The 14036-nt window shown below is 41.0% G+C and overlaps 2 protein-coding genes across 2 annotated transcripts in view; both read left to right on the top strand.

Annotated features, from left to right (window-relative positions):
* LOC135480342 (protocadherin Fat 4-like) overlaps positions 1 to 2754 on the top strand; it is a 20851-nt gene extending 18097 nt beyond the window's left edge. The window contains exons 27-30 of the mRNA XM_064760169.1: positions 225 to 452; positions 755 to 940; positions 1600 to 1705; positions 2126 to 2754. Coding sequence (XP_064616239.1) covers positions 225 to 379 — 155 coding nt within the window. The 3' untranslated portion in view covers positions 380 to 452; positions 755 to 940; positions 1600 to 1705; positions 2126 to 2754. The remainder of the gene's footprint in view (positions 1 to 224; positions 453 to 754; positions 941 to 1599; positions 1706 to 2125) is intronic.
* LOC135480913 (protocadherin Fat 4-like) lies at positions 564 to 14036 on the top strand. Its single transcript, XM_064760842.1, has 14 exons — positions 564 to 569; positions 755 to 940; positions 1600 to 1705; positions 2242 to 2756; positions 3779 to 3953; positions 4784 to 5007; positions 6073 to 6258; positions 6865 to 6976; positions 8459 to 8580; positions 8894 to 9018; positions 10487 to 10539; positions 10800 to 10881; positions 11538 to 11631; positions 14010 to 14036. Exons 1-14 carry the CDS (start codon positions 564 to 566, stop codon positions 14034 to 14036), a joined length of 2013 nt encoding a protein of 670 aa, XP_064616912.1.

Here is a 14036-nt window from a genome sequence, read left to right as displayed (position 1 = left end):
ACTACCGTGTAACTACAACGTCTGAACTAAGACAGCCTGAAACGTATCACTAAGACAAACTTAACACCGAAAACTGTCTATCTCGTTCTGAGCCGCCGATCGATTTTCTCTACCACTTTGGGGAGGTCACATCGAGATTCATCGATCTTAGAGGAATTTTTCAGTTTTGAGGTGTTTTTGCACCTTTCTCATGGAAGGCTCCTAACACTGTTCCTTTCTTTCAGGTCTTGTCTCTATTGATTCCTCAACTGGAGTTATTCGTCTGCACCGCGCGATAGATCGGGAGAGTTTGGGCGGTGACGGAATAGTGGACATTGTGGTCGAGGCTAAGGACAGTGGCCGTCCCCCCTCCCTACCGCTCAGCAACCGCCACTGTTAGGATTACTGTCACTGATGTCAATGACAACGCTCCCATTTTCGACCCTTCTATTTACGACCTACAGCTGTACCAGGTAGCGTATACTTTGCATGTTATACGATGTCTTACATTGTCTTATCGCTATTATATATAGCGTTGATCAACTTTCGGTGCTACATGTACCATCCAAGGTGCGCAAATGCTTATGGCGGTGCAGCAAAATCTACCCAAATTACGTATTCACTTTGTGTTTTCCTAGTCGACCATAAATGAAACTCTCATCAATGATCGTGATACCTAACTTTTTTGCTTTTTTCCCTTTATTTCGTGGCATTTCAGTTTAGGCGTCATGCTAATCATATATTGGTTATTGAGTTATCTTACTTCTCCCCACAGAATTTCAGCAGAGGTGACACATACAACATTCCCACTGCCAATGACCCCGACGCAGACAGCACTATCGTCTACACTCTAGATCCCGCCGACCCTTGGTTTGAGGTGGACCCAAACACTGGCCAGCTAAGGGTACGCGAAGACTGTGGACAGAGCTGTGTCAAAATACAAGACTGCTATTATGGAGAGGTAACTTACGTTGTTATTTACTCACGTGATTACTTACCGTGATGCACAGTTTTTTTTCCATTGCGGTGTACATTTCCTTACATTGTGGTTCACATTTTTTCCGTTGTGGTGTACATTTTTTTTACATTGTGGTGTACATTTCTTTACACTGAGGTGTACATTTCCTACCATTATGGTGTACTTTTCCTTACATTACGGTGTACATTTCCTACCATAATGGTGTATATTCCCTAACATTGTGGTGTACATTTCCTACCATAATGGCGTACATTCCCTTACATTGTGATGTACTTTTCCTTACGTTGTGGTGTACATTGCCTTACATTGTGGTGTACATTTCCTACCACTGTGTTGTACATTCCCTTTCATTATGGTGTACATTCCTGTGTTTCGTGGACATTTTAAACAGACAAGTGTAAGCCAGAGACCTTGGTGCTTAAGAAAGTCAAGATGACATTGTAAATGGCAAAGGCTGGATGTAAAACTGAATTGCATTTTTAGAACACTTCGGCCTTATTCAATAGCAGGAATTTCTTAAGGGTATGCTGGATATCAAACTGCAAGCATAAAGTCACGTGGCAAAACCACAAATATTTGTATTTTATAGCCTATACAAATTTCAGAAATAAATTTGTATTTTTGAATCTGAATATTTTCAGGTGACAGTGTGGGCAAACAACCCGGACAAACCGAACGTCCGGGCAAGTCTTCAGATTAGGGTAACTATGCTGACCACGGCGACGACAGATAAGATCGACAGCCCAAGTAAGTTTATGACGGAGATCATATATACCCTCTGAATTCGGACTTTTGTGACCGTATTCTGGCGTCGAGTTCACAGCTGGTTGACCCTTGGCACCATGTTGGCGTTCTGTAGACCATACCGTGGAAAGTCGTTTTCTTGTACCTTCTTAATCTAACTGCTCAGAGCTGTCGTTCTATCGAACTATCGTTATTGTTATCATTTAAAAAGCTAGCGTAATGCGTGAGGCACTTTCTAGTGTTTAGGCTATGGTACATATTATTTCTCAGGGTAAAATACAAAGACGTGTACCCTCTAAACATTACTAAGAATGTTAAATACGTCAGAATTAAATATCTCAGAATATCAAATAATACGAAATTAAATCAGTTATGTTTATTATTGAATTATATGGCACATTTGACGCCTTGTCTGTATTTCAGCGTTACCATCTTGCGCTGATGCCAAGGTTCCCAATAAATTCGACCCACGTTTTCCAAGCCTGAGTACTTCACTAACGTGACTGAGAACTCTGAGAGTGGTACAGTGGTCTTCACAGTATCCGCGTCGGACCCTGATTGGGGAGATAGCGGTAAAGTCGATTACACCATCACAAACTCAACTCATTTCGGAATCGACGGAGACGGACAAATTTACGTCATCACTCCCCCTGATTACGAGAGTTCATCCGGAACTAGAATCTGTATACAGGTGGTCGCACGAGACCGAGGAACTCCCGCGAGATCAGCATCGACTGTCGTTTGCATCGACGTAACAAATGTTAATGACAATGATCCTGTCTTTGATGACAGCTACAAAGCAACGGTGTATGATAGGGACCCTGTTGGGAAGTTTGTCGTCAAGGTAACGGCGAGGGATGCCGATCCCGGCACTCTGATCACTTATGACCTGGAGACACCGAACCCTTACTTTAGAATTGACACCAACACAGGGAACATCACCGTTGCCAAAACAATCGACAGAGCAGATATAATAGCTACAAGAGGAGGAAGCATTGTGTCATTACGCGTCAGGGCTAGCGATTCCGAGAAAACCAGTACAACTCAACTGCTGGTAAGAGTTTGATCTTCATTTCATTTTTCAACACCTTATCGTTTCTGATGAAAAATTGGTAAAAATCCGTGTAGCCCGGACAAGTGGAGTGGAATCGTTCCACACATGAGCGGTAAAGCGTTGAAGTTTTCGTATTTATTTGTTTGATTTTGGTTTTACTGTGAACTCCAGAATTGTTCACGCATGGTAAGGTTTTATCACGCATGGAGGCAACAGTGCCGAGCAGGAATACAACCACCGCCCTTTGCAAATTACCCGACAAACTTCCTGACTTAAGGCTGCAGCGAATAAAGCTAGCTAAATCTGAATTGGGCAAGGTCATTTGTCGCCTTATTATTAAGGACTGATTGAAAACTACAATGTTAAGAATTAACAGTGGATGCTTTTCGGTTCTTTGAAAATGCTACCATTGGCCTATCTAAATCCCTGTATAATGAACGAGGTGGCCTTTTTAAAATTTATATAAGAAAGTGGCGTATGATGTTCGCTGCCATGTTGCAATGATCGAGATTTTATATGGATGTGTATGCCAAGATTATATATGGTTTACCCCTCTTAAATGGTTGTTGAATTGACCATGTTGATAAGCACCGAAACTGAAAGCGATCGGCTCTGCCTCTAGATATGCTTTTATGTGTGAATTCGTATCACTGTTCTTCTCCACGAGGAGCTTGGTCATGGCCGAGTGGTTAAAGTCGCTGATCTTTCAATCGCCAGGACACACAAGATAAAGGTTTAATTCCAGCCTTAGTCAGGGAATTTGTAGTTACCTCTGCTCTCATTAATCGTAGGGGCATTTGCGGTCGACGGCGCTCGTGTGGTCGTGTACGCAGTCTAAGTTTCGTTTAGACCACTTGTGCATATATGTACGTCACACATGGCAAAGTTCGTCACTAATGTGCCAAAAGTTCGGCACTCGGGTTTCCTTCACTTATAAGGCTGACCGATATTGTACATGGGAAAAATCCGTTAAGTAACAAACAAATAAGATAAGTGAATAAGTAAACTTTTTTTACGTCCAGGTAAACGTGTTAGCAATGAACGAGCACACACCCCGGTTCACCAGAGACCAGTACGAGGCTAGCGTGGATGAGGAGACGATCAGCCCTACTGTTCCGGTCCTCACCGTACAGGCTGAAGACGAGGACCTCCCCAGAGAGCCTGTCAACTATTTCTTGCAGGCCTCTAACTATTCAGGTAAATGACGGTGTGATACCAAATGCTGACGAGTGGTTACTCTAAAAAAGGGGGAAAAGTCCAAAGAAACCCTGAGTGATGATAGAATGTATGCTGTTGTTGCAGCAAACTATATAGTACACATATTCTATTAATTTAACATAGACATTGCATTAAACTAACAGGACATTATGTTAAATATACCACACTATTATGTTATAAATGAATAGATTCTAACATCATTCAGATAACATACTGTTTAAATGAACAGCATATTTTTTTAGTGTCAGCCTTCAGTACCGACCAACGACACTCATGTAGCCCTTTGCTCCAGTTTCCTGCATCCATAAAGTTCACCATACTATCCAAGTGAAAATTTCTTGAGTATAATAAACAATCAATAAAAAAGTTAAGTAAGAAAGGGCGCAACTCCTGGAAATGCGCATTATTTCCAAGTATATGGTCCCGATTGCTTGCAGACCTTCCCACGTACGACTGGAGAGGAAGCCAGCATGAGCTGGGACTTGAACTCACAGCGACCGCATTGGTGAGAGACTCCTGGGTCATTACGCTGCGCTAGCGCGCTAACCAACTGAGCCACGGAGGCCCCCTCGAATCCAGCTCTAGGTTGGATGCGGCTTCAGGACGAGGGCTGTATCAGCTACCTGGCTAACTGAAGGGATCGTAGTTGTCAAATAATGTCAAATTAGTGGAAAGCAAGTTGCAGGATTTAGGTACGGATTTAGGCATGCTACCACAATTTTGATAAAAACTCAAACTAGTTTACCGAAACTATACATGTTGGTGTACGTGTGTTAAATTATTAATAAATCACATGTTTTGATCAACAGATCATTTCGAAATAAATTCGGAGTCAGGGGCGATTACACTGGTACGAAGCATTGATCGGGAGCGCCTGAGCAATGACACTATTAAGCTGATTGTCGTTGCGGTAGATAGCGGCAATCCGCCTCCAAGGAGATCATCCTCTGCCACAGTGCTCATTCGGGTCAACGACATCAACGACAACGCTCCGCATTTCGATCCCAACGTGGCGGAAATACGAATGATGCAGGTAAAGTAGTCTTCATGCCACATCGAATTAAGACACAGTTGTCCAGACATGTGTGCATTTTCAGGACCACTGACTATTTATCTTATCTGTTAAAGGAGAAGAAAATTTAAAAACATGAAAGTATAGGCTGAAAAGAGCACATTTTTTCTATCTGGTGGTGACTGCTGCATAATTTTGCGATTTTTTGATTTTTCATACACGTAAAGCCTGAAAACGGCAAAGCTCAGTCTATCGCGTCCTCCATCTTTAACACCCTGTAATTTATGCTGGGGGTGTGTTGCCTCTCAGCCAATGAGAGTCGTTAAACCTGCCGGCTGGTTCATGTAAACTCGGAAGCGACGTCCAGCATTCCGGTTTCCCGAACTGACAACGAATTGTACTGTTCGCTACCTTCTGAGAAGAAGAGTTCTACCGGAAATGTACGAACTGCACTTCGACGATTTCCGACGACAGTTCTCCTCCTAACACAGAAGACTTCAGGACTAGTTCTTAGGCAAAATGGAGTCGCCCACAGCGGATTTTGGCGATGACTTTATTTATGTTTCATCAACTTGAGGTACACAATAGAATTTTTTGTGGCATGCACCAGCGAGGAAATGCATAATCTTTTCAGTTGTATTTGATTGATATTTAAATTTTCTTCTCCTTTAAGCAACATTAGTTTATACTTTGTATAAGTAATTGTTTTTAGAATTTAATGAAATTGCTGTGATGCTTACACAAAACTTTTTCCCGGTTGACAGTCTGTTATGTGGACATTTCGCCAAGCAATCACCGTTGAACTAAAAAATCGTCATTATAGCAGACTTCAGCATTGAAAAGAAAACCAGAATAGCAACGGTAATATGATAGTTGACAAATTGTCACATGAAACTGGTGAAAGATAGCCTCTTGTCAGCTTACCTACCGTGAAAATTAGGGTTTTATTCCAATGGTCATGGTGGTAGCAACTTATACACCCAGGGAAACCATGGCTGAAGCAGAAGTAGGTAAATAAAAACGATTCAGGGAGTATTAATTGCAATTTAATTAATGTAATTATATGTTGTGTATGCTTATTTGCAGAACTTTACTGCGGGGATTGTTCACAATCTGCCTCAGGCTCGTGACGCTGACCTCAACCCTCAGATCGGCTACCGGCTGTCCGAAGGGGCCAGTCACTACTTTAATCTGGACTCAAACACTGCCACACTGACCACCCGACTCGGCTGTTCGAACTGTGTGAGGAACCAGGATTACAAGTGGACAGTGGTAATGCATGATATATCATACAAGACACTTGCTCGGATCACACAACGCTTTCGTACACCTTTGGCAGTTTGGCCTGTACGGTAGTAAAGTGAATTAGGCATGGATATCTATGACCTTGTAGGTGCCTCCGTGGCTCAGTTAGTTAGCGCGCTAGCCCAGCTTGACCCAGGAGTCTCTCATCAATGCGGTCGCTGTGAGTTCAAGTCCAGCTCATGCTGGCTTCCTCTCCGGTCGTACGTGGGAAGGTCTGCAAACAGCCTGCGGATGGTCGTGGGTTTCCCCCGTCGTATAATATTCTTGAGTACGTCGTAAAAAATAAATCAAATAAATGACCTTGTAAAAAGTGTGAAATACAAACATATAGTGTGGGTAATGGAGACGGAGGAATTAATGATTCTGGCTTCAAGCCAACCCGGCTGTATTTCATTCATCGATCCTGTGGTGACAAAAAGAAATGAAGCCCATTTAAGTATTTTAAAGATAAGTTTACAGCTGCTGTCAGTGTGAATTTTGGTCCAGATTTTTGAGATTAAATAAAAGACTTCTAGTCCTGATTGCTTGAAATGAAAACTGTGGAGATTATGAATATCTTGTGTCAATTTGCAGATCACAGTGACCGCCTTTAACCGGGACAAACCGGATCTAACCAGTCAGCTTCAGGTTACCGTGTATCTACTGGCACTTGGCAATTCTACAAGTGAACCTAGAGTCGATGAAGGTAAGACTGTCACCTGTACCATTGGTCAAATCTCTCACTGCAGTTTTCATTTATATATGCATCGTATTATATTTAGTATTTCGTTGGTGCAACGATAACAAGATTACCAAGATAGGGAAGCTGGATTCCGAGCTGATGGACCGAGCAAATCACAGATTCTAACAGTGTTCCTTATTAATGCTCATCTGTGTATTTAGTGTTCAGTTTTTTTTTGAGCGTTTTGCTCAATGAAAAGAAATATTTCACTTGTATTACAGTGGTCAAGCAAAATGTAAATCAGACCATGAAGTGTGAAGGAAACTGAGCTAATACTCACAGTGGTCAGGTTAAGTGTGAAGGAAACTGAGCTAATACCCACAGTGGCCAGGTTAAGTCTGAAGGAAACTGAGCTAATTTTCACAGTGGTCAGGTTAAGTGTGAAGGAAACTGAGCTAATACTCACAGTGGCTAGGTTAAGTCTGAAGGAAACTGAGCTAATTTTCACAGTGGTCAGGTTAAGTCTGAAGGAAACTGAGTTAATAATCACAGTGGTCAGGTCAAGTGTGAAGTAAACTGAGCTAATACTCACAGTGGTCAGGTTAAGTGTGAAGGAAACTAAGCTAATAATCACAGTGGTCAGGTTAAGTCTGAAGGAAACTGAGCTAATACTCACAGTAGTCAGGTTAAGTCTGAAGGAAACTGAGCTAATTTTCACAGTGGTCAGGTTAAGTCTGAAGGAAACTGAGCTAATAATCACAGTGGTCAGGTTAAGTCTGAAGGAAACTGAGCTAATACTTACAGTGGTCAGGTTAAGTGTAGAGGGGAACATGCTAACCATCACTGTAGTCATGTTGAAAGTAGAGGGGAACATGCTAATCATTACAGTATCCAGGTTAAGTGTAGTTAACATGCTAATCATCACAGTAGTCAGGTTAAGTGTAGAGGGGAACATGCTAATCATCACTGTAGTCAGGTTAAGTGTAGAGGGGAACATGTTAATCTTCACTTTAGTCAGGTTGAGTGTAGAGGGGAACATGCTAATTATCACTAAAGTCAGGTTAATAGTCGAGGTGAACGTGCTAATCATCACGGTAGTCAGGTTAAGTGTAGAAGGAACATGTTAATCATCACTATAGTCAGGTTAATAGTCGAGGTGAACATGCTAATCATCACTGTAGTCAGGTTAAGTGTAGAGGGGAACATGCTAATCATCACTGTATTCAGGTTAAGTGAAGAAGGGAACATGCTAATCACCACTGGGTTAAGTGTAGGGAACATGCTAATCATCTCTGTAGTCAGGTTAAGTGTAGAGGGGAACATGTTAATCATCACTGTAGTCAGGTTAAATGTAGAGGGGAAAGTGCTAATCACCATAAAGGTATTAACTTTAGCAAGCTAACATGTAATTTCAATTCCAGTACTACATCACGTTTCGTGTTTTTTTTTGTATTAACAGGCAAAGATTCCATTATTTACTGCATGTGTTGTCGTATTCTGTTACAGTTGTCTTCACCGAAAAGATTTTCGTAAATCGCGATCGGGTTAAGATATCCGACACTGTGTTTGTAACAGAGAAATTTACAGGGAAATTGGGCGCCAACTACTCAATTGATGCAGATAATCATGTGAGTCACATTCGTTAGTGTTATATATTTGCATTTTTCATTTCCTGCTTCTCGGTGTGATAATTTTTTCCGACTGTGCATGAGTTCATCCCACCAAGGCGAAGGATGACGAATTTCATGCCAGTCGATCAATAAACACAGTTCAGGTTCCAAGCCCATAGTTAAAACAAACAAATAAAGACGATGAAGTAAGCTGACGCCGTTGAATGTCTAACGTGTGATTTAATGCTTCGCATGTGTATACGGAGAAGCTTACAGTAATTTGGTAAAAACATACCTGTAGATGACATTTATTTAAATTTTTCTCCCCTAGACTCTATCCGTGTTCGCTGTCACAGAGGGGGGCGAGGTCATCCTGTCGAACATGCCACCGCCAGAGAAGGAGACGTACAACTTCAAGATCCGTGCTGTCAACATGGAGGGCTCCAAGGAAAGCATGTAAGATAGACTTCACGAGTAGGATTACATGCGAAAAACTTACCCTTACGAATGATGACAGATAGACTTCACAAGTAGGATTACATGCGAAAAACTTACACTAACGAAAGATGACAGATAGACTCACAAGTAGGATTACATGCGAAAAACTTACCCTTACGAATGATGACAGATAGACTTCACAAGTAGGATTACATGCGAAAAACTTACACTAACGAAAGATGACAGATAGACTCACAAGTAGGATTGCATGCATAAAACTTACACTAACGAAAGATGACAGATAGACTTCACAAGTAGGATTACATGCGAAAACGTTTTTGTGAGGATTACAGGCGAAAAAGTTTCACTATCGAATGATGGAAGATATACTTCAGAAGTAGGATTACATGACATATAGACTTCACAAGTAGGAATTATGTATTTCAGCTAAACTTTCGCCTAAAGAAGTGCTTTTAAAAGCAGGTGGGGGCCTCCTTGGCTCATTTGGTTAGCGCGCTAGCGCAGCGTAATGACCCAGGACCTTCTCACCAATGCGGTCGCTGTGAGTTCAAGTCCAGCTCATGCTGACTTCCATTCCGGCCGTACGTGGGAAGGTCTGTCCGGTTTCCTTCCACCATAATGCTGGCTGCCGTCGTAGAAGTGAAACATTCTTGAGTACGGCGTAATCCAATCAAATAAATTAATCGGAAGCAGGTAAAGGCCTTAAATTGATATTTTTAAGGCCATGACTTTCATCTTTGTGACAAGAAATTATTCAGGCTTTACCAACAGAACTCTTAAGGGGCACCGTAAGGCGGGGGAATCAATCAGAATTAAGTAAAATGTGTCCCTTGATAAAGGCCAATCTTTAGGTGAATGCGGAAAACTATAAGGGTCCACAGTTTCCAGTTGAAAAATATCGTTTGCACAGCAATGTACCTGTAGAGGTAACCATAGCTATATCTGCTGCATTCTGTCCATACGTCTGTAGAGGTAACCACAGTTATATCTGCTGCATTCTGTCCATACTTCTGTGGAGATAACCATAGCTATATCTGCTGTATTCTGTCCATACTTCTTTAGAGATAACCATAGCTATATCTGCTGTATTCTGCTCACACTTCTGTGTAGATAACTACAGCTATATCTGCTGTATTCTGCCCACACTTCCGTACAGATAACCACAGCTATATCTGCTGTATTCTGTCCCTACTTCTGTAGAGGTTATCACGGCTATATCTGCTCTGTTCCGTTCATACTCCTGCAGAGATAACAACAGCTATATTTGCTTTATATTCACAGCGAAACTGAGTAAAGCAATTTTCTTGTAAAAAAAATCATTGATTTATGGCACTCATTGCATTATGTGAATTTTGCCAAAAATTGCTAATAACTGCAATCGATTTATTTGTGTTAAGTCATGTAAGTTGATTTACTATACGGCATTCACACTAACGTAGAAACCTGCTTTTTTTATGTTCCACAGGGTTGTCAATCTGCTGGTAACGTTTGTCGATGACCCATACCTGGACGACAAAGGTAAACATTTTTGTCTTTTAATAAATGCCTCACATTTATCGCATAAATGAATTTCAGATAAAGAAAGAAAGAAAGAAATGCCCTCCTCGGTGTACTCCTGTGACAAAGCCCAACTTTGATCCGAGTTTTAGGAGCGTGACTGTCTTGTTCCCATATTTTCTCATTTTTCCATATTTGCGGATTTATTTTGATTAATGGAATCGAAGCGTATGGTTAAATTATTCTGTCGTCGGATAATGCAACTGTTGTTGTATTTGTAGGAGTCATTGCGATATCTGTCATCTGTGCCATCGCTCTCCTCATTATAATACTGGTTGTAGTACACATCATCTGGTGGAAAACGTGAGTACTGTTTCTCTATTTATCTGAACAATGTTACACAAATCAACTCAGTACTGTTACTCATATCAGTGGAGTACTGTTATTCAAGTACTTTTTCATGAACGTAAACCTGCGGAATACTGTTACGCAAATCAGTTAAGTACGGTTACGTAGAGGTAAATTGGCGCAGTACTGCTACACAAATCAGCGCAGAACTGTTGCACAAATAAACTTAACGTAAATTAGCGTAGTACTGTTACACAAATCACTTAAGTGTTGTTTTATGTACTTAAACCAGCGGAGTACTGTTACACACATCAGCTAAATACTGTTACGTAGACGTAAACTGCTACACAAATCAGCGCAGAACTGTTGCACAAATAAACTTAACCAAACCATAAGATTAAAGGAAGTGAAAGCATTACTCACCCAAATGGGTTCGTACATCCCCTGTCGCCATGACGGTTCAATGCTACCTCATAGTTCAGATTTCTTTACACATATTACAAGTAGCCTGTAATGTGGCAAAGTATTTGCGATAATCAATCACATAGTAAGGCCATAACTATCTATAGTTAAATAAATAAGGAAATAAATGCGTATAAATACATTAAAATATTCAAACACACATAAAATTGACCATTGTGAACTAATGGAACTTGTTGTTGTTGTTGTAGGCGTCACAAGAAAGACAAAGACCAGGTGATGATGGGTGAGGATGTACCACGTGGCTGTTGTTGTGGGAAGCCATTGATCGCGGTGCCTGTGTCGGTAAGCATATCCTCATTCTCCTTGATCGCTTTAAATTCATTTATTTATTTATTTGATGGATGTTTTACGCCGTATTCAAAAATATTTCACCTATACGACGTCGGTCAGCATTATAGTTGGAGGCCAAATAACGAGTTGCCTTTTGGAATCCATACGGTATAGACCGTGTGCAGTTCGCGGAGTAGACCTACGCCTACACGCGCCTGCTTGTTTGAATAAACTATTAAATGAGTGTCTTTTTCGAACTTTGACCTTTCGTGCTCTGTTCATGTTATTAAGGGGGTAGAGTGTGGTGTTTTCTTACCAGTATTACTTAATCTAGTATGGATCTAGTACCCTAGTATATGGCTGATCTAGTTTACCTAAATAAAAAATGGATGAAATAAAGATTAAAGCCATTTAATTTCAAACAACAGAAATGTGAAAATGTTTACTTGTGTAGTAATGGTGTTATGATTCAGTAAGTTTGTATGCCTCTCATAACTTGGGCCACTTCCACAAAGTGGCGTACGACATTTATATATCGTACATTTCTCGTACGATATTTTGTACGTCACTGTTAACGTACCATTGTCCTATATGTGCGATATCGTACAAGTACGACATCTTTGTGAAAGTGGCCTCTGCCCCTTATAACCTGGATGACTGTCAATTCCTGTATGTTTTCCCACTTCCTCTCATTACACGCTGCTCTTGAAGCCGGAACCTGGTCCTTCCTATATATATTGGTAGGATTTAGTGGAGTGTATCTCTGTGTTGTGGAGACTCGTGTTCCCGTGATTGTTAGAGTGTATTTTATCGCTCTCAAACATCTTCATGTAACATGGACAAGTCTTAGATTTAGATATAACAATATTAAACCTTGACATAAAAAGAGGAACGAAACGTAGTTATATGCACGTTGTGATATCCGGGGGTCGGTTCATACCATATAAAATGAAGAACAAAGCGTACCTTCTACTTTTTACACTGAAGAACGGGTAATCTTTCCCCTGACGCACAAGGGTAGCTTTCTCTGTGCGACACTGAAGGACAAAGATTAACCTTCTTGTGACTGTGAAGGACAAAGAGTAACCTTCTCGTGACTTTGAATGACAAAGAGTAACCTTCTCGTGACTTTGAAGGACAAAGAGTAACCTTTTTTGACAGTGAAGGCCAAAGACTAACCCTAATGTTACAGCGACGAACAACCAATAACCTTTTTTGACTGTGAAGGACAAAGAGTACCCTTCTTAAATTAACCTTCATCTGATACTGAAGGACAAACGAGAAACCTTCATATGGCAGTGAAGGACAACGAGTAACCTTCATGTGACATTGGAGGACAACGAGTAACCTTCTTTTGACAGTAAAGAACAAAGAGTAGCCTTCATGTGACAGTGAAGGACAACGAGTAACATTCTTTGACAGTGACGGACAACGTGTAACCTTCTTGTGACAGTGAAGGGCAAACGAGTAACCTTATTGTGACGTTGAAGGACAACGACTTACCTTCTTGTGATGATGAAGGACAAAGAGTAACCTTAATGTGGCAGTGAAGGACAACGAGTAGCCTTTTTTGACAGTGAAGGCCAAAGACTAACCCTAATGTTACAGCGACGAACAACCAATAACCTTTTTTGACTGTGAAGGACAAAGAGTGCCCTTCTTAAATTAACCTTCATCTGATACTGAAGGACAAACGAGAAACCTTCATATGGCAGTGAAGGACAACGAGTAACCTTCATGTGACATTGGAGGACAACGAGTAACCTTCTTTTGACAGTAAAGAACAAAAAGTAGCCTTCATGTGACAGTGAAAGACAACGAGTAACAGTCTTTTGACAGTGACGGACAACGTGTAACCTTCTTGTGACAGTGAAGGTTAAACGAGTAACCTTATTGTGACGTTGAAGGACAACGACTTACCTTCTTGTGATGATGAAGGACAAAGAGTGACCTTCATGTGACAGTGAATGACAACGAGTAACCTTCATGTGACAGTGAAGGACAACGAGTAACCTTCATATGACAGTGAAGGAGAGCGAGTTACCTTCTTGTGACAGTGAAGGACAACAAGTGACCTTAATGTGACAGTGAAGAACAACGAGTAACCTTCTTGTAACAGTTTACACCAAAGAGTAACCTTCATGTGACAAGACAACGATTAACCGTGTGACAGTGAAGGACAAACGAGTAACCTTCAGGTGTCAGTGAAAGACAACTAGCAAACTTCATGTGACAGTGAAGGGCAATAAGTAACCTTCTTGTGACAGTGAAGGAAAAATTATAACGAGTGCACGGATTGTAATATATTTCAACAGGTAAATGTTTGCCATGTGTGAAAACGGAACATTTAGATTCTGTTGACACTGAAACCATCTCTGTCTCAATTTCAGAGATTCAATGGAGAATCCAGTATGTAA

The sequence above is a fragment of the Liolophura sinensis genome, chromosome 13, assembly GCF_032854445.1.
Source record: "Liolophura sinensis isolate JHLJ2023 chromosome 13, CUHK_Ljap_v2, whole genome shotgun sequence".
NCBI classification, from domain to species: domain Eukaryota; kingdom Metazoa; phylum Mollusca; class Polyplacophora; order Chitonida; family Chitonidae; genus Liolophura; species Liolophura sinensis.
The sequence above is the reverse complement of the archived record's forward strand: the minus strand, read 5'-3'. Positions and strand labels throughout refer to the sequence as shown.